This window comes from Coenobita brevimanus, chromosome 72 (genome assembly GCF_032717465.1).
Source record: "Coenobita brevimanus isolate Jiangsu-jjx chromosome 72, ASM3271746v2, whole genome shotgun sequence".
Lineage (NCBI taxonomy): Eukaryota > Metazoa > Arthropoda > Malacostraca > Decapoda > Coenobitidae > Coenobita > Coenobita brevimanus.
In genome coordinates this window covers 5394866-5421722 of record NC_137025.1, presented here as the reverse complement: position 1 = coordinate 5421722, position 26857 = coordinate 5394866, and the positions used below count along the sequence as shown (strand labels likewise).

General features: G+C 43.5%; 1 protein-coding gene across 1 annotated transcript; it reads right to left on the bottom strand.

Annotated features, from left to right (window-relative positions):
• Positions 1-661: 661 nt before the first annotated feature.
• On the bottom strand, positions 662-25324 carry Delta (neurogenic locus protein delta). Its single transcript, XM_080278232.1, has 7 exons — positions 25227-25324; positions 24222-24518; positions 22835-22898; positions 8796-9053; positions 7506-7566; positions 3504-5027; positions 662-3121 (listed from the first exon to the last, which is right to left on the bottom strand). The coding sequence occupies exons 1-7, from the start codon at positions 25293-25295 to the stop codon at positions 2914-2916; spliced, it is 2481 nt and encodes an 826-aa protein (XP_080134358.1). The 5' UTR covers positions 25296-25324; the 3' UTR covers positions 662-2913.
• Between the last annotated feature and the right edge of the window lie 1533 nt (positions 25325-26857).

Genomic DNA, 26857 nt, shown 5'->3' with positions numbered 1-26857 from the left:
GTTGCTCCACGCGGGAGCTATGCATTGGTTTCCTTATCTGCTTTATCATAATTTTGTTGCAAAGTAATTTTATTGCTTAACAGTTCGCTGAAATTATGCATTTTTTAGACCAAGTACAATCATTCTTTGTTTCTGTATTTTATACAGGTACATCAAATGAAAGTTTCAAGTGGAATGATTACAAAAATATTTGCTGCATATATATATAATATATATATATATACACTACCGATGCCATCTATGGCCAGACGCCATAATCCCGTAAGGGTGGCAGTTTGACTTGGAGTTAGTTGTTTAACAGAGAGGGGCACTAACTCTCCGCCAACCCACTTGCTGACAAAGGGAATACGTATGGGTTGGTTATATGATTACCACCCAACGTTGTAAATGGTTTCCTGGTTTAAAGGAAACCATTAGGCTTGTCACTAAGTGTAAAGCCGCCTGAAAAGGAAAGAATAGTAGTGACAGGAACGGTGGGGGAAAAGAGAGGAAACTAAAAATGTAAAGTTACATAGCGTACATCAAGTGAGTGGATGATGGTAGCCACCACCTACCACCGGTATGTATATTAGTTATATATTGCATTATAACTATATATGTAGATATATGAGTGAAAAAATAAATCATAGGATAAGAAAACATCAAAGAAAAAATATCGCTTCTTATTTACAATTTACATTATATTTACAACATTAAATATTCTCAACTGATGAAATGTACAGTGTAATATTAACCTGTGTATCATGTACAAAACACAATGAGTGTCCCAGGTGCGACATCAAGGTGGGGGGGGCCGGCCGCGAAGTGTGTTTATGTGTAGGAGTGGGGGTTGCGGAGGGGGGCGTGAGACCACCTCCGCTACCCTACCATGACTGAACATGCTTCAACTTAACTTTTAAATTACCAACAAAACTTATAAATTGTCAATGTATACCTTGTACATCACGAGCTGCGGCACCCACCACCACATTTACGTAGAATAACCTGGGCCACGTACAAAAAGCTTCACATTACAACTTTAGGTTTCCATAGCTCTAGCTAACACCAAATAAATGCATGAATGATTAATTTAGGAGTGGAAAAATATGCAACCCAAAAGTGTACAACTATGGAAGAAACTGACCATGGGAACACTTATCATGACGGGGCAGACCAAAGAATGGATTTAGCTATATGACTTAGTACTGCAGACAAGACGTAATAGGACTCCGCCTGCGAGGAACGTGGATATTTAAGTGACAGGGAGGATTTGGAGAGATGACTGATACCCAAGAATATTTGTATATCATTTATTTCATAGGTATATATATCCCGGTTACTTTACGGCTTACTGCATGGTTCTACTCTTACTGTATCAATGGTTATACGCATTTAGGGGTGGATATTAATATGGTGCTGGAATTCAGGTCTAAATGTGAGGGCCTATCAACTCCAGAAAACCGTCTCTCTAACTCCTCCCAACACAACATTTAGAGCAGCACAAATTTAATGCCCAGGTCTGAACCGGGAGTGTTGAGTTGCAGCTTCTCATTCAGACTGTCAACATATTTCACATGAACGAATGTGAACGTCTAAAAAAATCTTACAGTTTGGCATCAGGGAAAAAACAAAAAATATATATTTTGTAGCTGTCGCTGTATGAAGGGACGAAAGCCCACGACCCGGGGAACCTGTTGGTCTGAAGGGAGAATGCAAGGGGACCCACAAGAACACCACGTATATTTCAAAGACTCATACTTTTTTAAAACACTGAAAAAATGCCTGGTGACTGAACAGCACGAAAAATGAACACCAGAGAAAGAGAGCGCCTGCGTTCTGGAAAAAGATAAATTACCATGAATTATACAATTGTCAATCTCACTTTCCAAACTGTTCGTCTAAATCAGGCTGGACAAACATCTGTGCATGACTTTAGAAAGAAACTAAGTAACATTTGAGATCGAGCAGCAAGAATGTACCCAGGTGACTGACAGTACTCTCGTAGACTTGGATGTTTTCTAGCACCCTTTCCGAATTGATTTATCGACACTGCAAAGACAAATGACATACCAGAGAACAGAAGGTGATGGCAAAATAAGTCGCTGAAGAGGTGCTTGAAAACCTCAAGCTCACGAGAATATGGCTCTCGGTAAGAAGACACGATGCTCCTTGTGTCTCCTTGGCACATCCGAGGAGGAAGTTTTACAATTCCTAACACAGTGGCTTAAAACAGCAGTAACATCACTTTTTGCCCACCGACCAGTTTCCAGAAAGAGAGAGAAAAAAGTCACTAAAAACACTTTCGAAACACGAGCATTAACAAGACTTCACTGGATTCTGTTCATTAACTACACTGTAACACCCAGTTCTGTTCACTTCAATGTATAAATGTTCCTGCTGGTTTCCATCTCTCACTTCCAATTCCTTCACTGGATTCCGTGTTCCCTTCTCCCGCCATCACCTAAAATAGTCCAGTTCACTTGGTCTGTTCTTGTACACCAGTTATAAAATCCCGTTTCTTGTTGCACTCGTCACTAATCCGTCTCTCACACACCCGCGGAAGGCACTACAAACACGCCATTTTGTACCACTTGCCACAACTTACAAGAGCGGTATAAAAAGGAAAAAAAAAAAAATCATTTACTTTAACAATAAATAAATAACACATTTTCTCAAGAAGTCTTAAATTAAAAGAAAAAAACTCTTTGGATGATTCAGGACTCAGGAAGTGATGAGTTTCTCACTTCATGAACGAGTTTAGAAACTAAAGAGAAAGAAATAATTGAGAACTTCAGAGAGAAAAAGTACAAGAGAAGAAACAAACACATACAGACGACGATTTTTTTTTAACACTATTAAAAAAAAAAGTTTATATCTTAAAGAGTTTTTGGCGTCACTAGCACATTATAAAATACGAGGGGTCGCTTGGCACTGCTAGACTTCGGTGGCAATGTAACTTCCGTCATCATAGTGTTCCTCTATTACGAAGACGGAGGATGGGGTGGTGCAGGTGGAGGGTGTGCATGTGGAGGTGAGGGTATTGGTGGAGGTATGCATGTCACTGCTACCCCCTCCGCTGCTACTCCCCCCCGCCACCCCTCCACCCCCGCCGCCGCCGCCACTGCGCTTCGAATAGACGTCACTGCAACAAGAGGAAACACATTATTAGTATGAGGTGTGGTGTGGATGTAGTTTAGTATGATGGCGATGTATTGACTGGGGGAGTGTGTGGTGCAGATTTAGCGAGTGATATGGAGTGGGGGCAGTTAGTCGTGTAAGGACATACTTATCATGGACAGACGGGCTAGGAAAGTTTGAAGATGCAAATAAGTATTTCCTACTGAATGTGCATGGGAATATGATATTACATGATGAAAGTAAAGAGTTTGAAGATGCAAATCAAGTATTTCCTACTGAATGTGCATGGGAATATGATATTACATGATGAAAGTAAAGAGTGATTACAATTAACTATGGCAAAAACAGTACTGTAAGAGGGGAAAAGGTAGCCTTAAAAAACTCACCTGTGACTATGTGTGCGGGGCAGGTGAGGATCTGGTAGCACTTTACAGGGTGCACTGAACTCCGAGGTTGGGGTACCACGAGGGCTCATAGCGTCAAGGTCCTTCTCCAGGCGGTCAGCGAGGGATAGCCGGGAGACGTCCGTGTTGAGTGTCTTGGTGCTGCGGGTGGGCACGATGGTGTATGTGTTCTCTGACGCCTGTTGCTGCTGCTGTTGTTGCTGCTGCTTCTTGTAGTCGTCTGGGTGTGGTTGGTGGTAGTGTGGCTGAGTATTGAGTGGTTTGGCAGGGTAGTCCAAGGAATTGAAGATCATGTGGTCTTCCAAACACTTATTATTCACAGCATTAACAGCATTGTGCGCCATGTTTTGCTCATTCTGACGCCGCGCCTCTTCATCCTGTCTAGCACGGTCACGCCTGCGTCGACGCTTCATGACCACTATAACAATGACGGCTCCGATTGCGAGTGCTGGCACAGCCACGCTGAACACCACTATTAGAACCACCTGCATTGTTGACATGGGCTCTGCTACCTTATCTGTGTGAGGGGCTGCTGTCTTGGAGGTGATTATGGAGCACCTTGGGCCACCAACACCATGTGGGCACGAGCAACGGTATCCCACTGCCAGATCTGCTGCTTCAAGACATCGGCCACCGTTTTCACATGGGGAGGATGCACAGGGTGAAGGAGGCACTGGCACACGATCAGTGCATTGGGTACCGCCCCATCCTGGTTGGCACTGGCATTGGAATCCATTGACACGATCATGGCAGATGCCACCATTAGCACAGGGCAGCATGCGGCAGTCATCCACGTTAGTCTGGCACAGTGTCCCCTGGAAGCCAGGCACACACCTGCACACATACGAATCAACACCATCTATACAAGTACCGCCATTGAGACAAGGTCTATGGGCACAGTCATCAATGTTGGTCTGACAGCGGTCACCTGTGAAACCAACAGGACACACACACTGGAAGCTGTCGTGCTCATCCACACAGGACCCACCATTGAGGCAGGGGTCGGAAGCACACTCGTTGACTGGACGCTCACAGTTGGTGCCCTCGTACCCGGCACGGCACTGGCACTGGTAGCCGGTGGGTGTGTCTGTGCAGGTGGCGCCATGGAGGCAGGGGCGGGCACGGCAGGACTGACCGTACACCTCGCAGTACTGTCCTGTGAACCCTGAGGGGCACTGGCACACAAAATTGTCATCACCAGTATCCAGGCAGGTGCCCCCATTACGGCAGGGTGTGGTGGCGCAGGTGTCGTTGATTATCTCACAATTGGTGCCAGAGAACCCTGGTGGACACTGGCATGAGTATGACCCAGGCGCTGTATTGAAGCAGGTAGCACCATTCTTGCAAGGCCGATGGTTGGTGCAGAAGTTGAGGTCCTGGTTGCAAAAGAGCCCACCCCAGCCCTCATCGCAGTTGCACTGCCAAGGTTTCTTGCAAGTACCGTGAAGGCAGCCTGGGTACTTTATACACTGGTCGCAATTGGGTCCCTCCCACCCACTGTGACACCTGTGGGAATAAACGAAAAAAAGCCCAGGTAAGCTCGACTGCATGACCCACTTCCCAACACGCCTTTCCCATAACCTTTACCCTCACAACCCAAACACACCATTTCCATTCCCCTGCAACCCTGCCTACCCGCCAGCCTGTACATACATTAAATTCTCCCATCTGTTTTACTCCCAGCCGCCCGTCCCCCTACCGTTCTCCACGCCAACCTCTCCCTCACAGGATCCTATCCCCTCTCTACCCTCATCACCCCTCCACCTCCTACCAGTACCAGACCACCCTTTTCAGCCGTTTTCTCTACGACACTCACTTCCCACCATTCCCCACCCTTTTACTGTCCGCTTCCACTACCACCTACCGCCCTCATACCAAGCACTCTCCTACAGTATACCTCCGCCACAACCTATAAACTCTCCAGTATTACTCGTCCCCTATCGCCTACTGCCTCTCCCTCAACACCCTCCTTCCATCTCCTACACGACCCTCTTCCCCTCCATCTCCCCCCCCCCCCCAAGACGTCAGGGCACAGCTGGACCCCCTCCCTGTGCCCTTAATGGCCGCCAAATGCCCCCTCTGCCTACCCCAAAAAAGTTCCCCCCTCTCACCCGGGAGAGGCGGGGTCGAGTGGGTGAGTGAGTATGCAAATGTCAACGAGTGAGTGAGGGGATGAGTCAGTAGGTGAGTGGATGAAGGGAAAGTGGAGTAAGTGGGTGATGAGTGAAGTGGAAGAACTGAGAAAATGGAGAGTGGAGTGGATAATTACTCAAAGGAGGAGTTAAGTAACACAGGGTAATGCAAGGACGAGTATACAAGTCAGATGAAAGTGAAAGAAGAATTACAAAATGGCCGAGTGGATAGGCAATAATACAGTATGTCAGAGGAAGGCTGCATACATGAAAGGATGTGCAAATACTGAATGTGTGTCTGCGGTGGGATGGGGGAGAGGAGAGGGGGTGCAGGCTTGTATAAGGGCTCTTCCCAGGGGCCCCTTCATCCGCTAGGAAGTGATACCGGACCCAACACCCTACACCCTTCCTCTCTTCTTCCTCACACCCACCGTCTCCTTACACCTCTTCATCCTACCAACCCTACACTCGTCCTCTCATTTCCTTCTTACACCTCTCTCTTTTTCCTCTCACCCCCACCCCCCTTTCTCTCACTGCATTCTTGCCTCCAATCCTGCTATCCTTCTCATACCACATATCTCTCATTTCACACCCTTCCTTCCCTTCTTTGCACTCCTCCTCTTTAGTATTGTAGCTGCTCTTTCTTATTCTTTCGTCCTTCCTAACTGCTTCATGTCCTCTTTTTCTTTTCATGTTTTTAGCTGCCTTTGTCTCTCCATCCTTCGCGGAAAACAAAGGACTGGAGGAAGAAACGGAGGGAAAAACTAGAGGAGGAGAAGGAAACGGAGGAGAAATACGAGAAGGGGGAGGGGAAAGGGAGGAGGAGTGAGAGTGAAGGACGAGGGAGGAGAGAATATGGATGTAAGCAGGGGTTAAATACACAAATGATCTTAACCCCCTTCTTCGTTCAATTATTACATTCATCCCATATTATTTTCATTAACTTTACTCCATTTTCTTCCCATTCATTACCTACCTACCTACCTTACCGTCCCTCCCTCGTGTCCTATCAAATTCCCGAATATTCATATTTGTAATATTTTCCCCCCTCAAACTTTCCCTCCACTCTCCCCCCCCTCCATCCTCTTTTTTCGTCCACTCTCGATCCCCGTCTCCTTTCCTTCCCCCGTTTCACTCCTTCCTTCCTGTCCTCCCTTCATCCCTCTCCTACTCCCGTTCTCCTCTCCTCTCGCCTCTCCTTCCAACTCGCCTCTCCTCTACTTCTCACACTTCCTCTCTCCTCCCCATTCCTTCCCTCTCTTAGCGCATATGAAAACCAACACCACTTAGACTTAGGCGATTCAGCACCGTCTTTTGGCCGCCCTGGTCGATATATTGACACTGTTGTTGCTTGATCACAGGGGGTTTAGATGGGGAGGAGAGGGAGAAGACAAAGGGGGGGGGGAGGTAAAAGGAAATTTGAAGTAGATAAAGGAGATAAATGAAATGGGCAACGAAATGGTAGATGGTGTGAAGATTAATAGGTCGAGAAGAAAAGGAGGAAATGGAAAGACATTCTCACCCTCCTTATACATTAGCCATCTTTCCACTGCCCCCTCCCCCTCCCTTTTTTTTTTTTTTATGATCTTCGCCTATCTCCCCCTTCCAATATCGATAAGCTACCCACATCAGGTCGGACCTCTTACATAGCAAAAATAACTGAGCTGTTAGGTTGTTTGACCTTGTTACCTTAGAAGCAAAGCGTAAAACTAGATACAAAACATATAAAAAGAGCCTATGTCCGGCAAATTTATCACACTGTAATAAGGAAAAAAACAAAAGTTTGTTTCCCGAAAGAGGCCAACAAGGTCAAACTACTAATACACAATGGGTGAACGAGGTAACTACTCACTTGCACTCGTTAGGTTGTTCGCAGTGGCCGGTGGTTGGGTGACAGCCGGGCCGGCAAATGGCTGTGGGACAAAGAAAAGATAGGTGTTAGATAAGCCGCTCACTGACCCTGATAACAAAGGTGGTAGCTCGCCCACTGATAACAGGAAGTAATAATAATAATCTTAACTGTACACAAACAAATTTTTATCACTACGACTGGTAAAATAACTGCTAATACATCAGCCTTCACAGCCTTGGATATCTACTAAACTACGAACACATTATATACTTACATACTAACCAGCGCCCCTACCTACGACCTACCAACGCATCTACCTACCTCCCAACGTCCCTTAGGCAGCCCGTATATAAAGCTGCGGGTAGGCCGACAGCTGTGCCCTCTAGACAGGCGCTATCTAAAGTGCTATCAGGACCTCACATCTGCCCCTTCCTGCACTACACACGCACATACACACATACACTCAACACACGCACACATTCTTACTCCTCACAAACTTTATGAATTTTACAACTGCTGAACCTTTTTCACACAATTTACAAACCCCCTCTGTACTTCAAATCTCTCCTTATCCTTTTCAAAGTGTTTAACCAATTTTCGTAAATATCTAAACACTATTTTCCCATTAACATCATGTGTATAAATTCCATCAACCAATACAACTTATTTCAGCTTCATTTAAAATACCTCCATTAAATAACCATTAAAAATCTATTAATCTACTGCCGAAGGCCACATCGTACGAGGGGCCGCCTATTAAACTGGCGTCGTTAAAAACAATGGGCAAGAAAATGGTAATAATGTGGGTATGGACGCGGCTGGTGGTTGTGGTAGCGTGGGCAGCTGCTACTACTACCTGGTGACGTCACACAGCTGCCCTCACCCCCCACCACCCAGACATCTGCCGGCACTCACACCCTCCACCCACAACACCCCTCTCCTCCACCACGCCGTCTCATTTTTATCTCACTCCCACATTCATTTTATGTTTTTTAACTCCCAAAGTTACTCTACTTTCTAATTGCTTAGAGTAACTACAATGGAGGGGAACTCTGCGACTTCCGGAACGGTACCTACCCTATCTCATTAGAGCTGACACCACAGCCCATAAAAAAACATGTCTCGGACTTAACTGCAGCTCTTCTTCCTAACTCGACCAGAACACTGGAGAATATGCAAAACTACTGCAACACAATCATGCTACCGCAGCTACCGACACTACCAAATAAAGCAACTTACAAGGTACCAGAAATCAGGAAAATTTTTTGCAACAACGTGTGCAATACTCACGTGTAATGCAGTAGTTTTCAGTGCCCTGCCAACCGTCCAGGCACACAAGGTACCCGGTGGCATTGCAGACGTAGTGGCCGAAAGAATCGTTGCGGGGTTTGCACCACTTCCTGCAGCCTTCGCCATAGTAATGCTCCTGACACACCACCCGGTACTCGTAGCTGAGGGAGGCATGGGCCGTGTGGTGGTCGTCCCCGGTCCAGACCTCACCCAGGTCAAGCCAGCGTTGGGTCATAAGCCGGGTGATGAGCGCAGGCCCTGAGGGAAGAAAAGAGAAGGCACTGGGTTATGGGCAACTGTTTGAAAATTTGGCTGTAAATTAGCATAATGTCAGGTAGGACGTCATCTGTGTGAAATTATATGAGTTCTGAACTACCGTATCTCGTTTATACAGAAAAGAACTGGGTACCTGTAACATTTTCTAATTATCAGTATGAAGAAACTCGCGGGTAATGAGTGCCAGATCTAGGGGAACACCGAGAAACAAAACTGGCTCACGGAGTTGCCTAGTACTAAGCAAGCAAATAAAGAGACTCATCTTGTGGCGAAGGGTAATCAGTAACTGTCAGTAACTTGCCAAGAACTGCTGCCAGATGGGGAAACAGTTGATACAAGATTTTATCAGATGGGAGGATGAGTGAGGGGTCAAGAGATGGACGACACTGATTTATCGGGTTTTACTCAACTTGGGAGAAAATGGTGGAGTGACAGTGACTGGTAAAAGCTGGATAAGGACTGCTACTAACTGAGGAAAGAACTGGATAATAGCTGACTGGGTGAGGAGAGCGGGTGGGGAATACTAAGCAGGTGAGAGGAGAGGTGAAACTGTAAGATGTTTGACAAGCACTGGTTATGGACTGCTAGTTAAAACGGAAAAAAAGAAAATTAACGGCTGACCTACCAGGGAAGCTTAATGGGATACAAGTTAATATTTAATAGCTACCGGTATGTAAATATTTCGACAAATCAACTACGGTATCTAATCTTTTACTCTGATATACTAAACTACCGTACTAACTACTCAATCTGGGAAAATTAATGAAATGCAAAAACCACTAGGCATGCTACCTACTTTACTGTACACCAACATTACTTTATCACGACATAAGTCAGCCAACACCCACTCATCACCAATATGTCTTCTCCTGTGGCTGAGTCCCCCTACAAGTGCTGAATTCCCACCTCTAAATCTACAAGCCACCAATCCTCACAAAATGCAGAGGTCTTATACCGTACATAAAAATATCTAAATGCAGAGTTAAGAGAAAGCTATATCACGCGAGCTAAACCTTGGCATTTACATCAATACCAACTTACACTAAATTGTCTCTACAGCTAAATACCTAAATAAACATCCAAGAGAAAACTATGAACTCAACAAAATCCGTGGCCAGAAAGGCTAAACATCGGTATCCAAAGGCAATAGAGCTACCAGTCTTCGCTAAATGCCAAGTCACTATAGCCGAGAGAAAAAAGATTATTTAGAGATGAAGCAACACAGGGAGCCCAGAGAACCGCACACTCATCTGCTGATGCGACTGATAAAGCGTGGCGATAACTGATGTGGAAATAACTTGCAACGTTTAATGAATGGTGTGGAACATTCTGATGGTAGACCCACTCACCACGAGGAAGCCCTTTATCCTTACCAGCGTCCATTTTTTTCAATCCGCATTTTTCGAACGGAAGGGGTTAGCTATACGGTAGCCCTAATTACCCCCTGCACTAGCAGATTGCTCTCCTAAGAGGAATAACATGCTCTAACGGTAGAACGACCACAAACAAACAAGGCTGTCGTGCTGCAAAGGTTATTGCTTGATGACTTGGGTGGGTAAGGAGGCGGTGTCACGAGAGAGAAGCCCACCCATGGGAAGCGGCGCACAACGGAAGTGTTGTGTGAAGAAGAGTTTAATTATGGAAGTGTACGTCAAGAAGAAATGTCATGTCAAAATAGTGTAATAAATGAAATGTTCTACTGGGACCTGTTTAACTACAGTTATATGAAGTGTCATCAATAATGTGTCAAGTGTCATCTTCGAGTGACATGCCGTGTCATCAGTGCCAGGGAGGTGTCATAAATGAAGTGTTCGAGGAAGTGTCAGTCGTAGTGTCACGTCGAGTGAGCTGTTAGGTCAAATTTACGAAGTATGGTACTCTGAGATGTTTCTGTCGTAGTATCACGTCGAGTGAAATGTCAAAAAGATGTGTGGCATTATGGGAACTCATATAAAAGGGAAGCTGCTGAAAGCGTCACGTCATGAAGGAAGTGTCCGTCATGCCTCCAGCCCCACTGAGTGCCCGAGGGTAACTGAGGACTTGCAACTCAGTATCTCTCTCTCCCCCACCACTAACTCTTTAAAGGCATTTGTTGTCATGCGTGGGAATACGATAGCAGAAGATAAATACTTCAATGTCACCACCCTCTCACACACACACACACACATACAATTCCTCAGTCTCATTTCACTCACCCGTTCTTCTTCAGCCCTCCCCCACTCCTGATGGATTACAGATGAACTCAGCAACCACCTGAATGACATACTGTAACTCTCAATAGTAGCAAATGCTTTACGGTATCTGAGCTGCACAAAAGTCTTTCATCAACAACAAAATATACGAGGTTATGATGATAATATTTCGGAGTTACACAGATTACTGAAGACGTTACGAAATACTCGAGTTGATGAAGGTACAAGCAAGGTATTTTATTTACAACGCGAGGTGAATATATATTTCTCAACTCTCAGTATTGCTTCATACACGAACGTACATAGAGAGGAGACAAGAAGAGAATAAAGTTAGTGGGGTGGAAAGATGGGAGACAGGAAAAGGAGTGAGGAGGAGACAGGAAAGGAGAGAGCAAGAAAGAAAACACATAACGGAAGAAGAGAAATGGAAAAAGACTTCCAGCAGTAACAAACCATGCAGGCTGTACATGAAGTAGAAAGAGGCGCGCGCATGTGTGTACGGGTCATGGGTACGTGGGTAAGTGTACAGGTGGGCGAGACAGCACACAGGTGGGCAAGTGCACACCTTCTCTGTACACGTGTGTGTGTGTGTGTGTGTGTGTGTGTGAGAGAGAGAGAGAGAGAGAGAGAGAGAGAGAGAGAGAGAGAGAGAGAGAGAGAGAGAGGTGTAGGCGCGTGTGCTTGTGTGTACATAGTAAATGTAGTTTGTTGAGAGGGCGCGCGCGTATAAGAAAGGTGTAGGCTCATATGCATCTGTATGTGTATGTGCAGGTAGGTAAATGATAAGGCGGGTGTATGCGCGCACGCGTGTAGGTTTGTGTGTGTGTGTGTGTGTGTGTGTGTGTGTGTGTTCATGGCCCACATGACTAGAAGGAGCGGGGTGAGTGCAGAGGACCGTGGGAAAGCTCAGGCACGGAGGAGGAGGGAGGTGGGGAAGAGGGAGGAGGAAGGGGTGAGCCGGGGAGGAAGACGAGGGAGGGGAGGAGCAAGAGAGGTGTCTGGCATACTGAATCCCTCATCTCTTCCCTCCCCAAACTCCCCACATCACCTTTTACCTCCCACTTGTAAACAAACGTACACAAGTGTTATTCAGTAACCGATATAAACAAGACTGCGAGATAAAACAGGCAGCGAATGTGGGGTGAAGGTTTTCTTGAGATCTCTTGCAAGAATCGTGTGGTGGCAACTCCGCTGGGGGAGGGGGAAGGACGGAAGGGGGATGGGAGGAAGGAAGGGAGGGGCGATCAGCAGACTGGATAAATTTCTCTCCCACCCTCCCTCTCTTGACTCCCCTCCCCACTGTTTCCCTCTCACCTCTCCCCCCTTGTCTCACCATCTCCTTCTGCCTCCCTCATTTCTCCCCCCCCACCCCCCAACTCACTTTTCTTCCTTCCGTACTGTCTTACATCTCCCTTCCTTCCTCTAAACATTCCTTCCTTCCCTTTCTCCCCTCCCTTCGTTCCTTCTTTCCAACTACCCCACCCACCTTCCTTCGGACTTTCTTCATATCCTTCTTCAGTCCTGTTTCTTCCATGTCCCTCAGTTCTTTCTCTATTCCACTTCTCCCTTACCTTACCCAAACTCCCCTACCTTCCTCCACTGTTTCTCTCCCCCCGTCCCCCGTCTCCTTCAGCCCCCCCTCCTCCTCCGGCTGCCCCGAGCAGCCTGCAATTGCCACGTTTAAGCCGTATCTTAGCCTCCCTGCCCGGCCATGGGAACCTCAACACGACTCTGCCAGTCTAGTCTGCACCTCGCATCACTACCCTCCTACACACCTTTTTTAAAAATACATTATCTAAAATTATGTAGACCATCAGTTTCAATAATCATCCAAGTTAATGCATACTCTCTCTCTCTCTCTCTCTCTCACACACACACACACACACACACACACACACACACCTTTTTTAAAAATACATTATCTAAAATTATGTAGACCATCAGTTTCAATAATCATCCAAGCTAATGCATACTCTCTCTCTCTCTCTCTCTCACACACACACACACACACACACAGTGTAGCTCTGACCTGAGATGACTAATTTTATTCAAAAGCAACTCAGAGAGAGAGAGAGAGAGAGAGAGAGAGAGAGAGAGAGAAACAGGTTTAGAGATTAATGAAGCAGCGTGTAGTAGTGATAGCAGCGATTGTGTCAACGTGATAAGGGCCGCTCCGATCAAATGCCTATCACACGCTATCTGTCACGTGAGAATGGACATGGGGGAAGGTAGCTTGGAGTGGCGTTCTGATGAGTTGTAGGCGTCTGACTTTTATTTTTACCCCCCAACGCTATGGACTTTCAGCATGACGTCTGACGATGGAGAAAAATCCAAGGACACAGGGTTACACAGCTATACGTTTTAACAAAAAAAAAAAAAAAAAAAAAAAAAAAGCTGTAGGCTACATAACGAATGATGTACCGCACTATAGGATTAAGACAAACCCACTTTTTACACATGTATCGAGAAATCTAGTGGTAACTTTCACTTATGCATGTTCTGTTGCCACTTATTTTTCTTTTAATCAGAGTTTAATCAACGCCTTGGCAGCATCTGGGCCCAAACACCAATTGATTTTGCCGAGACGAAAAACACTGTTATGGTGGTCAGTGACTTAATGACGGCGGGAAGTGATACTTTCTTGTTGCTATGGTTGCACGTTGGTACTCACTTCTGGCTTCCATTCAGCTATTTTGTTTAGCTGGGGAATATCGTTGCAGCCCCTCAATTAGCTTCACCGTTATATTTTCCTCAGATGATTTTCTTTTTTTGACAACTTAGAACCTCGTGTGGCGAGGGGAATTAAAAAAAAGAAAAACTTCACTACGATGACTAATATACTCCACTTTGATCTGTGGCATACCATTTACTGAAATGGGAAATACTAGCAACCCGATTTAAAAATAGAATGTACTGGAATCAATACCATTTTTGTCAAAAGGAAAAGCAAATTAACAAAGGAAAAGTAACCAAGGCCTGTTAACCTCACTATAACAGTTATCGCATCTCCTGCAGGCAATAATTTAAGCAGTTAAGTAGTCAGGACGAGAAAACCTGTATTGGTACTTTCTCATTTCCATCCGTCTCACCTTTTCGAGTTCGTCCTGGGTGGCCTTGATAAAACACACACACACAATCTTCCATTTTTTCTTACTATCTCCTGACGATTAACCAATTCGCCTTGGAAGACTTTTTCGTGTTGTTAGACGTAGCCTTCATGACTGCTTCCATATATCCTTCCCTTAAATTTAATAAAACCATATGGAGGTAGCATGATTGAAGTATGTAATGCCTTTAGACTGAAGGTGCCAATAGGTGGTCAGAGGGAAGAGAAACGTTCGATCAACAAACTATGGTACGGAAGGTAAAACAGAAAAACGTATACAAGATATAATAGTGCATGGGCTGTGGTGAATCAATTTTGTTACCTTCCAACTCATATTCCCACCACCACCATTCCACGTCACCTTCTCTCATGTACCCCTTCACTTAATGCCCTTCATGTCGCTGTCAACACCACTATCTATATACCCGTACTTTATCTACTGTCAGACCCCTAATCCCAGAGTTCATCAAAGGTGACCGCCGCAAAAACACCTTGAAGACTATCACCACAAATCCCACCACCACCACCCCAAGCCACCCTCCCCCATATATACGATTTTCACTTTATCCTTCCTCTTCGCTTACGGTTTTATCCATGAACACATTTATCCAAGGGAAAAAAATAATTACCTATCGACACTGCCACTACAAGCCACCCTGCTTCATGTACAGTACTCTCGGTCTCCTCAAATGCGTGCGGGTTCCTTTCAGGGTGAATGGGTTGGTTTACTCGCTTTCTTAACACAGGAAGTCAGTTTCTCGCCCCCCCCCCTCCTCCACCCTCCCTACTCTCTCCCTTCGCCTCCCCTCTTCACTTGCTGTGGGAGAGAGAGAGAGAGAGAGAGAGAGAGAGAAATGAAACAAGTACCAGGGAGAGGAGGATATGATAGGAAGGGAACTGAGGAAGGAAGGGTACTAAATAATGTAAAAAGAAAATGTGAGAGAAAAGCAAGTGAATGTAAAATGGTAATAATACAGCGGTAACAGAATAGGAATGGAACAAAAGGAAAATATTAAGGTGAAAGAAATGAAAATCATGGAGAAGAAAAATGATGGTGACTGACAAAAATTATCTAACAATAATGAAGGAAATAGAATGAGGAATTAAAAGACAGGGAACGTGAGCAAGACAAAGCTTAGAAGATACGTAAGATGACAGAGAGAGAGAGAGAGAGAGGGGGGGGGAGCTGATGCAACACTGAAAAAAGTTTGTGTGATCGTAAAGAAGAAAAGCATGCAAATGGGAAAATCGAAAGAAAGGAGATTGGGAAAGGTCATGAGAGAGAGAGAGAGAGAGAGAGAGAGAGAGAGAGAAACTGGGAGCACCTTCCTTGATCGTGAAAAACCAACCCCCACTCTTTCCCACACACCTACTACTAAGCAATGCCGCAACCCCTTCAGTACAAGGGTTTTCCGAACCCCTTCTGTACGGCACCAGCTACCTCTTCATGGCTGAAAAAGTATCGAGGAAGCGTTAACAAAAAAGTCATACCCATGAAAGGATTTGTTTAACACCATGAATGTCTTACAGGTATCACTAAGCGCAAAAGCTACCCAAAGGACTAAAAACAGACGTTAGCAGCAAAGTACGAGTTTTAACTTCAAGTAAATCCCCCCCCCACAAACAAACAAACAATGTATATATCGAAATTCATCTTCAAAGAGGAGATAAAAAGTGCTAGTTTTATACGGAGTTGTAGCAGACAACGAGATGAAATAGCTAACGTGAGGAAAGACATAGTGAGCAAATGAAGAATGAAGAGGAAAAACGCAAGAAAGGATGGAATGACAAGTACAGTAGTAGAGAGAAGTATTCACTAAGCATGCATTCATTCATCAATTCAACTAATGGTACATATCCAGCTGCTCAACCATTCAATTATACATCCATTATGGTATCCAACAATCCCACTAGGCTATCTATCTACTGTACATAACCAAATATGAATCTCTATATTCACTCTCTATCTATCCAGTTACACATCCATCTATTCAATCACGCAGTGATGCATGAACTCACTCCTTCATCCACCCATCTACCCAACCAAATCATCCATCATGAGCATTTCCTCTGCTAACAAGACCAGGCTGCAATCATCCGTGCAGCGGTGCCAACAGGGCAATGAACCGTATGCAACACCTGTGCTGGGAAGGCTAATAGTCATCACCGCCATGCTGCTATACAGGACACACCTATAGCAGCCTCATTCCACCTCGTCACTTTAACCCTCCTTTCCCACTCTAATTATATTTATCCATATATTATCAATCACCAGTCCCTCAGTATTATCAGCAGGGCAATTAGTCATTTCTTCCGTCTATTTCCCTGCCTTACACTTCTGAAATATAAAGTGACCACCTAATCACACGATACTCAACCCAGCGTCCCAGAAAAAAAAAAAAAAAAGAAAAAAAAAAAAATCGCATGTAGGCTACTCATAACTGCTATTTTTTTATCCCTTGGGTTATTTTCAGTGATCCCAAACTTAACGCAGCATTATATCACTTATAATGAAATACCCGGTAAAAACGGTAGCCTACATCCATAGCATGCACTGAAAGGGTTACACAATTTCAACTCCCACTAAAATCCGTCGTACCCACAAGAACAGGGTAGCGGAATCCAGCCTCCACTTTCGTAAATTTTAAGGCTGGAATGAACGTGAGGTCGTGGCGTGGTGTTTACAGTGTGTGCAGCTCAGTAACGCTAACTTGGCCTGCGAGGTGGTGGTGGAGGAAAGGCTGGGGTTGTGTCGAGGTGAAGAAGTGAAGTAGAGGTAGACAGAAAGGTGATAGGTCGAAGTTATAAAGGTAAGGTAGGGAGAATGATATGGCTAGGTGCTGGAAGTTGCGAATGGGAGAGGGAGGGGTTGGAGCTGTGTAGAAGTCTGGGAAAGGTAGAAATTCAGGATATGGGAGGTGGTGGTGGTTATGCTGTGTTTTATACAGGGAGAAGGAATGGTTGGGAAGTGTAAGGAGGTTCGGTGCAAGAGGGGATGGGCAAGGGTGAGAGATGAATAAGAGGTAAAAGAATGTAACTGGGAAAAGCAGGAGGTGGGAGGGAGTTTCGAAGGTGGGAGGGAGTTTCGAAGGTGGGAGGGAGTTTCGAAGGTGGGAGGAGATAGAGCGGGAGGTTGAAAGGTGCGCTGAGGTGAATCGAGGCTTGGAGAGAGGGCAGGAAGGGGGTGGGGGGAAGGGCAGGAAGACTGAAATGGAAGGGTAGGGAGGAAACGGGGTAGGAAAGAGAAAATTAGAAAGGCAAGGAAAAGGGAGCGAACATGAAGGAAGGAAACTGGGAGCAAGGATTAAGGAATATAAATAGTGGAAAACAAGGAGATATGGGAAAGGAAAAGAAAGGGAAGGGGGGAGAGAGATGTGAAAGGAAGGGGATGAAGCAATGTAGAGAAGAGATGAAGAGAGGAAAGGCAGGAAAGTGGGAAGGAAAGTACGGTAGAGAAACATGAAAAAGTAAGTGAACGAAAGGAAAGGAAATGAATGGAGAAGGGAACCATGGTGGTGTGGGAGGGAGGGAAAAGGAAAGGAAAGGGTTGATGAGAGGGAGGGAGAGGAAGTAGAGGGAAGGTGATGGCTGGGACGGTTTAGAGAGAGAGAGAGAGAGAGAGAGAGAGAGAGAGAGTAGAAAGGATGGGAGGAACGCCAGTCCAGAAGGCAAAAAACAACACACAGGAAGCTGAAGAATGAAGGGAGGAATGGAGGGATGGGGAAGAGCAGAAAAAAAAAAAAAAACGCTCAAAAGAAGGAAGGAAGGAAGAAAGAGGGAGAAGGAAGGAAGTAAAGACAGTGGTGTTAGAGGGGGAAAAAAATACCGTGCAGTCACAATTAAATAAAAATGAACGATGAGTATGGAACACGAAGACATCTAGCGTACAGTACGCGAAAAAGGGGAAAATAAAAAGGAACTGACCAATGGAAATAAAGAGGAGCAATAGGAGAAAAGGAGTACAAACGAGCTAAATAAGAAAATGACTGAGCTTGAGGCAAGGGAACGAATTGCAACAGGACACTAAAAGGATATGCGAGTAAATGAAGTAACAGTGAAAAGTTGAAAATGAAGCATGGGTGAATATGAATTCTACGAGTGAAAATGAAGCGAAGAAATGAGAAAATGAGGGAGGAAGATGAGGTGAGTGTGTGCGTGCCTGTAATTAAGACGGGCCACCCCACCACCACCACCACACCAGCGGTCTCTCACTTCCTTCCCTCCCTCCCTCTAGCTCCTGTCCTTCCTTTCCTCCTCCCTCCCTCCCTTTAGCTCCTGTCCTTCCTTTCCTCCTCCCTCCCTCCCCCTCTGGCTCCTGTCCTTCCTTCTCTCTCTATGGTCGCTTTCTTTACCGCTCCTCTCTTACTCTCTAAATCCTTGATTCCTGCTCCTCACCCCTACTCTCTCTGTTCATTTTATCTGGTTATCATCTCTCCCTTCTCTTCTCTAATCCCACCCTCTCCACTTCCTCATAGTGTCCTTGTCTAATTCTGGCTCCCGACTAGGCCCCTCTCTGTCCCTACATAAAGCAACCAATTAAAACCACCAATCTCTGAAACTTTTACAATTCGGTTCACAATCAAGTCCTCTTAGTACACACAACTAGGGTACACATTTTTGGCCATCATATCTCTCTAAGTCAAACGAATTTCAAATATAAAAGGTGTCCAACATTAGTGGAATAACCTATATTACGTTTTACTGAATCAAGCGAAAAAATAGTAGGGACGAAAGAAACATTTGTAGGTGAACAGATATGCTACAACAGCGATGAAAAAATAAGCAAGTTACAAAGCCGGGTTTACATAAGGCGTAATGATTATACCGACTGGTTAGTTTCTTTACGTGCCACGTAAATGTATATACAGCCTTACGAAACTAAGAAGAATTGTGACAATAGATATGGCACCACAAAACTGGCAAAACCAAAAGAACGGTACAGAAACCGACCATAAAATTACGCTAACAAGCAATATCATGAAAATCTCCATTAAATGAAAATCTCCATTAAAAATACAAAATGCTAAAAGTAACAGAAATGTGACTATGGCGACGCATGAGTAGGGCAGCAACATGTGGCAACCATGGCAGTGTTCCCCAGGGCGGGTATCCTCCTGAACCGCCTCTGGCCCTCAGCGCGTCCCTCACCGCCCTGGGCCACGGCTTGTATCCTGCCAACCCCAACCCCCACTCCCCCTCCCTCACACATATACACTAAGTCTCATCATCACCTCTCCAAAACAGCCATCATTCCCTCCCTCACCCACATTACTGTAATTCTTTTCATAACGACACGAACACCCGAATCTTAACACCTCACCACCATCGTTCATTACCAACTTATTGCCACTGCCACCGCCCTGTATTTCCAGCCACTTTTCGTTGTGTTTCGTAGCCTAATTACCTCGTAACTCTTGTTCCTTTCTTTTTACAGTGTCAGCCCTTTCTATCCTAGTACCGGTATCATATCTTTTAGCTTTCCATCATCGTTGTTTCGGTTTCTATCATTTTTCCCAACCACCAACTAGCTTTAATTCGGTCTACGATATTAACATTTAAGGTAACGTGTACCCCTGTTCTTCATTCACTATTACCTCAAAGGATTATACATCACTTGCCACCAGCATCTGTACCTCTCTTATTAGGGTACTCTCAAAATCACCACTATCTACTTATACCTCACTTCTGCATTATCGTTCTCCACAGCAACCAATAATCAGCACCTCCTATCTCCCCACTTTTATCTTCTGCAGTATTTATGTCTGCATTTTTGTTCTCCATTATTACTGGTATGTACAATTCACTTCTCGTCACTGGCTTGCAATTTCAGTCATAAACCTAACTCCACTTCGACACTTGTAAATGGTGTGCATGGGGTTTCTCACTGAGCTAAAACGTCAAAACTGACTGACAGAAAAATGAGAAAACTAATCATCATCATCCAATCCTACCTTGCCCCATGAGCGTAGGAAACTAAGAATGATGCAAATTAAACCAGTATACATACAAGGGAGAAACTGGAAGCATAACGGGAAAAAAAAAAAAAAAAAAAAAAGCGAAATGAAAATTTGAAAGTGAAAGGAAAAGGAAGAAAGAAGAAGAAACGCTAGGTGCTGAAAATGTGAAGACGGAAAAATGAGAAGGGAAGAAACGCAAGCAGGGTAGACTGAAGAGAAAGGGGAAAGAAGGGGATGCGAGAGAGGAAGAAAGGGTTTGCTTGACAGAAAACCACTTCACTTTACAAACACCACAACCACCAAACACACCCTTCCTTTTTCTTTCCCTTCTCCCTCTGTCCTTGTCTCAGTGTTCCTCTCTCTCTCGACTGGTTTTTCTCTCCTACACTTTCTTCCTTTTCATTTTTACAACCATTAGTTTTCATTCAACCAACCATCCCTCTTATCCTCCAACTTTTAACAGTCTCCACCTCCTTCCCCTTCATCACCCCATTTCCTCACTTTAAATATATACCAATATAAAAGAAGAATTTCACGGTAATAATGCTAGGAAAAACGAAAATAAGCAAGAGGCAAGACTGATAAAATATGAAAAACCACGAAATAAATACGACCGGATGCCCTGTTCCTCCTCCCTTCCCTCCCTCTCCCCTCCCTTCTCTCTCTGTTTCTCCCTCCATCTCATTCACTCCATCTGTTACCTATTTTTATTGCCTATTGTAACTCCTACGCCATCTGGTCAGTGCTTGCGTCTGCTATGCTGTTTTGTGGCTATGCTAATTCTGCTAAATGTGTAAATTCGCTAACACTTATGAAGTCATTAACACGAGAGGGAGAAGGGGGAAGTGAGAGAAATGGAGAGAAGTTAAATAGGAACATAAGAAGAGAGGATAACTGCAGTAGGCCGGTTGGCCCATGCTAAGCAGCTCCTAGAAGAGTAACTGAACTACTAGAATGAGTAGAGAAGAGAGAAATGGAGAGGAGACGAAGTGGAATGGATGAAAGAAAACAGAAAAGAAACGGAAAGAGGAAACATGGAGGGGATAGAAAAGAATGAAATAAGGGCAGACAAGGAAATATGGGACAGACAGATGTGGAGGAAAAATTTAAATGGTGGAATTTAAATATATACTGTCCACAATCATGTATATAATTGCGTACACCAGGTCTAATATGCTATTTATAACCACTCTGTTCATTAAATACTGGACGAAAGGCAAGGGACACTCAACCTTCTTCCAGTCAGAATGAAGAGAGAAACCTGTATTATGCACAGAAATATATTGGTACTATACTGGATAACTTCTTCCAGTCATTTACCTATATACCAACACACATCTCAAAGTCGGTATGCCTTTCATCAGGCTGCCAAGGTAAGGGGACCGTACTAAAATTTCCTAGAATATCCTGTACCCACAAACTGCTACATTAACTAGGAAATCGAAATAACCAGCTTTTTTTTCTTTCCCCTTCGCACCTGAATTCTTGAACTCGAAAACCCACACACAAGCACCCAGATGAACGAAAACAAAATTTCGACTTTAATACAGTTTTTCTAGACCTACTTAGGCCGCTTTAGCAACTCGAAAAACCCTGGCATGCCTAATAACTGGTTGGCGTGTTCCCATAATACAAACTACACGAACTTCCTCACGAATGCCATAAATTCTAGGGGGATATACCGTAAAACCAAACATACTTCTGGTGTTGGTTAGTAATGCCTGTTTTGAACTTGGAGAGATAATATAGTTAAGATTAGATACGGTGGTTTGGTTTAATTTACACACATGTCACCACCATAATAGTAAAATTGGCTGCCGTACTAGTTCCCACTCGAGACTTCGTAAAATCATATTAATCCCATTATTTGGTTATTGGTATATATCAATTATTGCTATAGTAGGCATTGTTTCATTTCCAATTATTTGCATATTTTACGTGTACATTTCGCACAACCGGTCATTGGCGTAAGGAAATACTAGCATAAGCTCCAATGATGATTTACTATTCTTTGCATCACAGTCACTAAGATTACTTGTACATGCTAGATATTTTTTTTCTCATTCCAGAAGTTTTACGGTCTTGACTCTGGCTGAGGCAAATACTGTTCTGGTTTGGTCAGTAGCATAAGATTGTAAAGTAAACGAATGAGTGCTACAACACCCCTGAATTACTAATATATAAACAACGAAGATAAACTCCCCAAATCTCGCCCAAACTGAGTAGCTATAGACATATTTGGGAAGTGACTCCGAACTTATTAATACTGAAGCCTAATTAACATGGCGGTGGAACCTTTCTAACCATCACTCCTAAAACACTCGACTAGAAAGTAAACCGTCAAAAATTACTATACTTTTCCTGCCACACACTACCTAACCACCATTGCTCACAGCAAAATGCAGTCTTTCACCACCACTACTAGCCTATTTCTACCACTACCATCAATCCGATCCCACCAAGCTACCAACTTATAACACTTAGAATACTTTTCATGCCTTTACTTACCAACAAAGGTATCCGTTCCATTTGGTTCTTCATGCCATGCTTCTATGATGAGAGAGAACGTGCCCTGTTGAATAAAAGTAAATTCCACTTATAAATTTCCGTTGCTCACTTACACTTATCACTTACTTCGCATATATATTCACAACTTCCTTTTTTTTTCTCTTATATGAAAGCCTTTTTCAATCCCAAAGCGCTTATGATAAAGGAAATTGGTAAATACTTATAAAGCTACTTTTTTCCACTTAAAGTCACTTTAAATTAGTGCCCTGTTAGTTTCAAGCAATAATTTTCGTATTGGTATTTTATTATACAACTCTTCACTTCATATATATATACGGTACTTCATGCAAAGTTGCAACTATGGTTTTCCACTTTTGTTTACGGTATTCACTTTAGTTTCATAAATTAAACTTAAAAACTGCACTTAACACTTTTGAAGTTACAAAAAACACATTTCGATCATCCCACTCATAATACTTAAATCAGTCCCTTATATAATCACTTCAACACGTACTTATCCATTTAAGTGCATCCACAGCCACTTTCCCTTCACTTGCAACTTTGACACAACCTCTAAAGTGGCCAAGAGAGCGTGGGAACTGCAAGCTTTTACACCACTTAAAAAAAAAAAAAAAAATGTACTCAGCAAGAACCCGTCTGACCACTGGTGTATTTAAGTGTTCGGGTTGGCGCGCTAGAAGCCAGTTTGTTTTTCCCTTGAGATCATCTTCTTTCACTTCTATCATTCGCCTTTGTGTTTACTAAATTTGGCTTTATCACTTGGTTTATAATATATTTTGCTGTTTTCATTAGTCCTTCAGTTTTTAAAACTTTTGTCGTTTTTCACTTTTATATACCATACATAATCATTCAGTTAATTTGGTGTCAAAATGCCATTTCTTTAACTATCAATATCATTTAATAATCATTTTCAGTTGGCATTACCCTTGGATTCAACCAACTTTTCACATACCGGTACAACACGGTATTTTCTTCATTCTCTAACTTTTTATCCACTTTTTGTTAAGGATCAGTTCATCTTTTATTCCTATTTGTTTCAGACGTCTTTCTTTCTCCACTCTTCTCAATCGCCACTTCCTGACCTTTCCGTGGTTACTGGTAAAGACACTGTCTCGACCTTTGCAACTTATATATCAAGGGCATAGCATCTTTGCACTTTTTTCTACTTGTGCATCTTCAGTTATAAACTTTTTTTCTCTCTCGTTCGAGTCAGAAGAGTTTCACTTCACTTAATGCACTTTTCAACTTTCGTCAGGGTAGCTTTCAATCACCACATTTCCAGCTCTTCATAAGCACTTTGGGATTCAACTTGGCTCGCACACTACCACAAAAACACTTGATAAAAATCCACCACACTTCTTCTTACCTGCCAGGAAGCTAACTGAAATTTCACCGGGTTTTCAAACTCTCCCAGATCAGCGCTAGCAAAATCGACGTCGTTTTCTCCAAGTACAGGTGTCACTGCTTCGCCGAACGTGCAAGGGGACTTCGGATCAATCACTTCTTGGTAGACCTTCAAGCAGACTCGAAACTTGGTACGACAGGATCCAGTACAGTGGCCGCTCGGGTCTTTGAAGCCTGAGCAGCAGTGGCCCTCGGTGTCACGTCCGAAGGCGTTGCGAAAGTGCTTCAGTCGTAGTTCGAACACGGCGTTGGCGGAGCTCTGCAAGGGAGGAAACCGAGACACGTGAGTGACGGGATTCGAAAGAGGGTTTGATATAATGCTACGTTATTCTTCTGGAGTTGAGTCAAATGGGTGATTCTTACATTTTGGAAAAGTTAATTCTATATTAGGGGAGTCAGCAAAAAATTAAAATAATGTAAGTCAGCACTTCCCATGAATCACAAACTATGTAAATTTCTAAGTAGGAAAGCAGTGTTTTCTGGAAACCATGCAAACTAGGGATGATTCACACCAAATTAAGTAAATGCTACATAAAATTACTTTGAGCAACTTTGAAAATGTACATCTCTGGAAACAATTAAGCTCGACACTATCGAGTTAAACTGGAAAATGATACGAATTCGTGACAATTTGTATTGATTTATGAAAGCGTCGAATCAAACTTGTCAAGAATTCTAATTCAATCAATATACAGTACTTAGTCAAAACTAAAATCTGACAATCAACAATAAATTTGTCACAATTTGAATTAAGGTCCACCATCATCAAACAACCACGAGAAGGTTTATTCGTTATAAATTTGAAAGTTTCTGTGACACTTCCACTATTAAGCACTTTAATACTTTCTTAGGAATATCACTTCCAACACTTCATGTAATTTATCAAGACTCGGTGTGAACTTTGGAACTTCAGCATCACACACAGCACTTGCACTAAGTTTTTCAAGACTAACAGAATCACACCCACCTCGAATATACACGTTGAAATCGTAAACACGGCCAGTGCGATGACCACGGGTTGGGTAAGCCACCGCATGGCTAAAAGTATGTGTGTGTGATAGAAGTTGTGAGAGGGAGTGCGAGAGAGCGTGCGACAGCAACAGGGGAGAGCACAGAGCACACCCTCTCCCGACAACACCTGGGGTTAGACTAAACGTTCAGCCCGGTGGCGCCCGCTAGCCAGCCAGCCCGCCTCCCCTAACTCCGCCCACCACCAAGATCTGCGAAAAAAAATAGAAAAATGATAATAAATCACAATTTTCCACTAATTCTCCGTCAGCATTCACTCGCAAGACCGACTAGATCACCACCCAACTTAGAAACACACTCAGAATACTAGGAAATGTTAGACACGTGCCTAGGAAAGTTTGTTTACTAGCGTCCCCCCCTCCCCAGCGGTGAGTAGTTATGGCAGCCGCCGCTAGAGGGCAGAGCGCCACAGTCAGCTTCCCCCACCACATCTTGCCACTTGCATCTCAACCACCGGGATACCCACAGTTGTATCACATCTTGAATACTTACCGTAAACTTATGCATATCTACATTTTAACTTGAAATTTAATTATTTAATACAAATCACCAAACTCAACCTTACGCAACTTCGCTAACTTAAAGTAATAAGCGATACTGTGTGATCTATAGCACACCTACACTGTATACTTAAATTAATTATAAAAGTATAAATGAACTGCAGTAATGACTCGACTTGGGCAATTAGCCTACTCTAGCAATATTCACGTTAACTAGTAACTGGGACAAAAGCCAGTTTCCAAACATCACAATTCGTAAGGCAGGATAAAATCGCAAACCTAAGTACAACAATCCCACAACTGCTGCTGAATCCAGGCAGATACAGTAACTATATACCTAATTACATTAAAACACCCAAATTAATGCACCCCAAAGAAAAAATAAACTTTACTCAATACAAGACTTTAAACATGTCATCGTATAACTTAGTAACTGCACATCGTTAGTTCAATAACATTAACCATTAACCAGACCGAAGAAAGTTACAAGTGATCTCTCAAAAAATAATAATAATAATAAATGAATAAATAAATAAGAAATTTAATGCTGGAAAAGTGGTATCAAGTTTTTCTTAAATTATTAGAGCATTCATATACCAAGTTAAACGTTATTATACAGTTTGCTGTCATCAAGAGATATATAGTAATAGTAGTTGTAGTAGCAGCAGTAAAGATACTGGTGGAGGTGTAGTAGTAGCACAAATAGTATGTACTCCTTAATTATATGCAGCCCATTATACAAACCAGCCTTCCATTACTCATTTATATACATAAATCACTTTCCAGACTCACTCATAGACTCACGAACCTACCAACATCTTGTAACTTACAACTTCACACTTACACTTCACTATTCACATGCACGAAAGAGCAGACAGAAAACGTGGTAGTGGCGTCATTTGGAACTGGTAATACACTTACTAACACTCTCTCAACTAACTTTCCTGGACAAACTGAAGTGGGAAATGAGTTTTGATAATATTTTGCTTGAATAAAGCACAATTACGCAAAGCAAATAGCTGTAATAGATGTTTTTTAAGAGTTTTTAGTCATGAAGAAAACGGTGCTG

What these genes read in the sequence shown, in the direction of transcription:
- Delta (XM_080278232.1), bottom strand. Translation starts at nt 25,295, where the DNA reads ATGCGGTGGCTTACCCAACCCGTGGTCATCGCACTGGCCGTGTTTACG. An exon ending in GAACAACCTAACGAGTGCAA is followed by an intron (nt 5,028 to 7,505) that starts GTGAGTAGTTAC and finishes TTATTCCCACAG; the next exon opens with GTGTCACAGTGGGTGGGAGG. An exon ending in CCCCGCACACATAGTCACAG is followed by an intron (nt 3,122 to 3,503) that starts GTGAGTTTTTTA and finishes CTCTTGTTGCAG; the next exon opens with TGACGTCTATTCGAAGCGCA.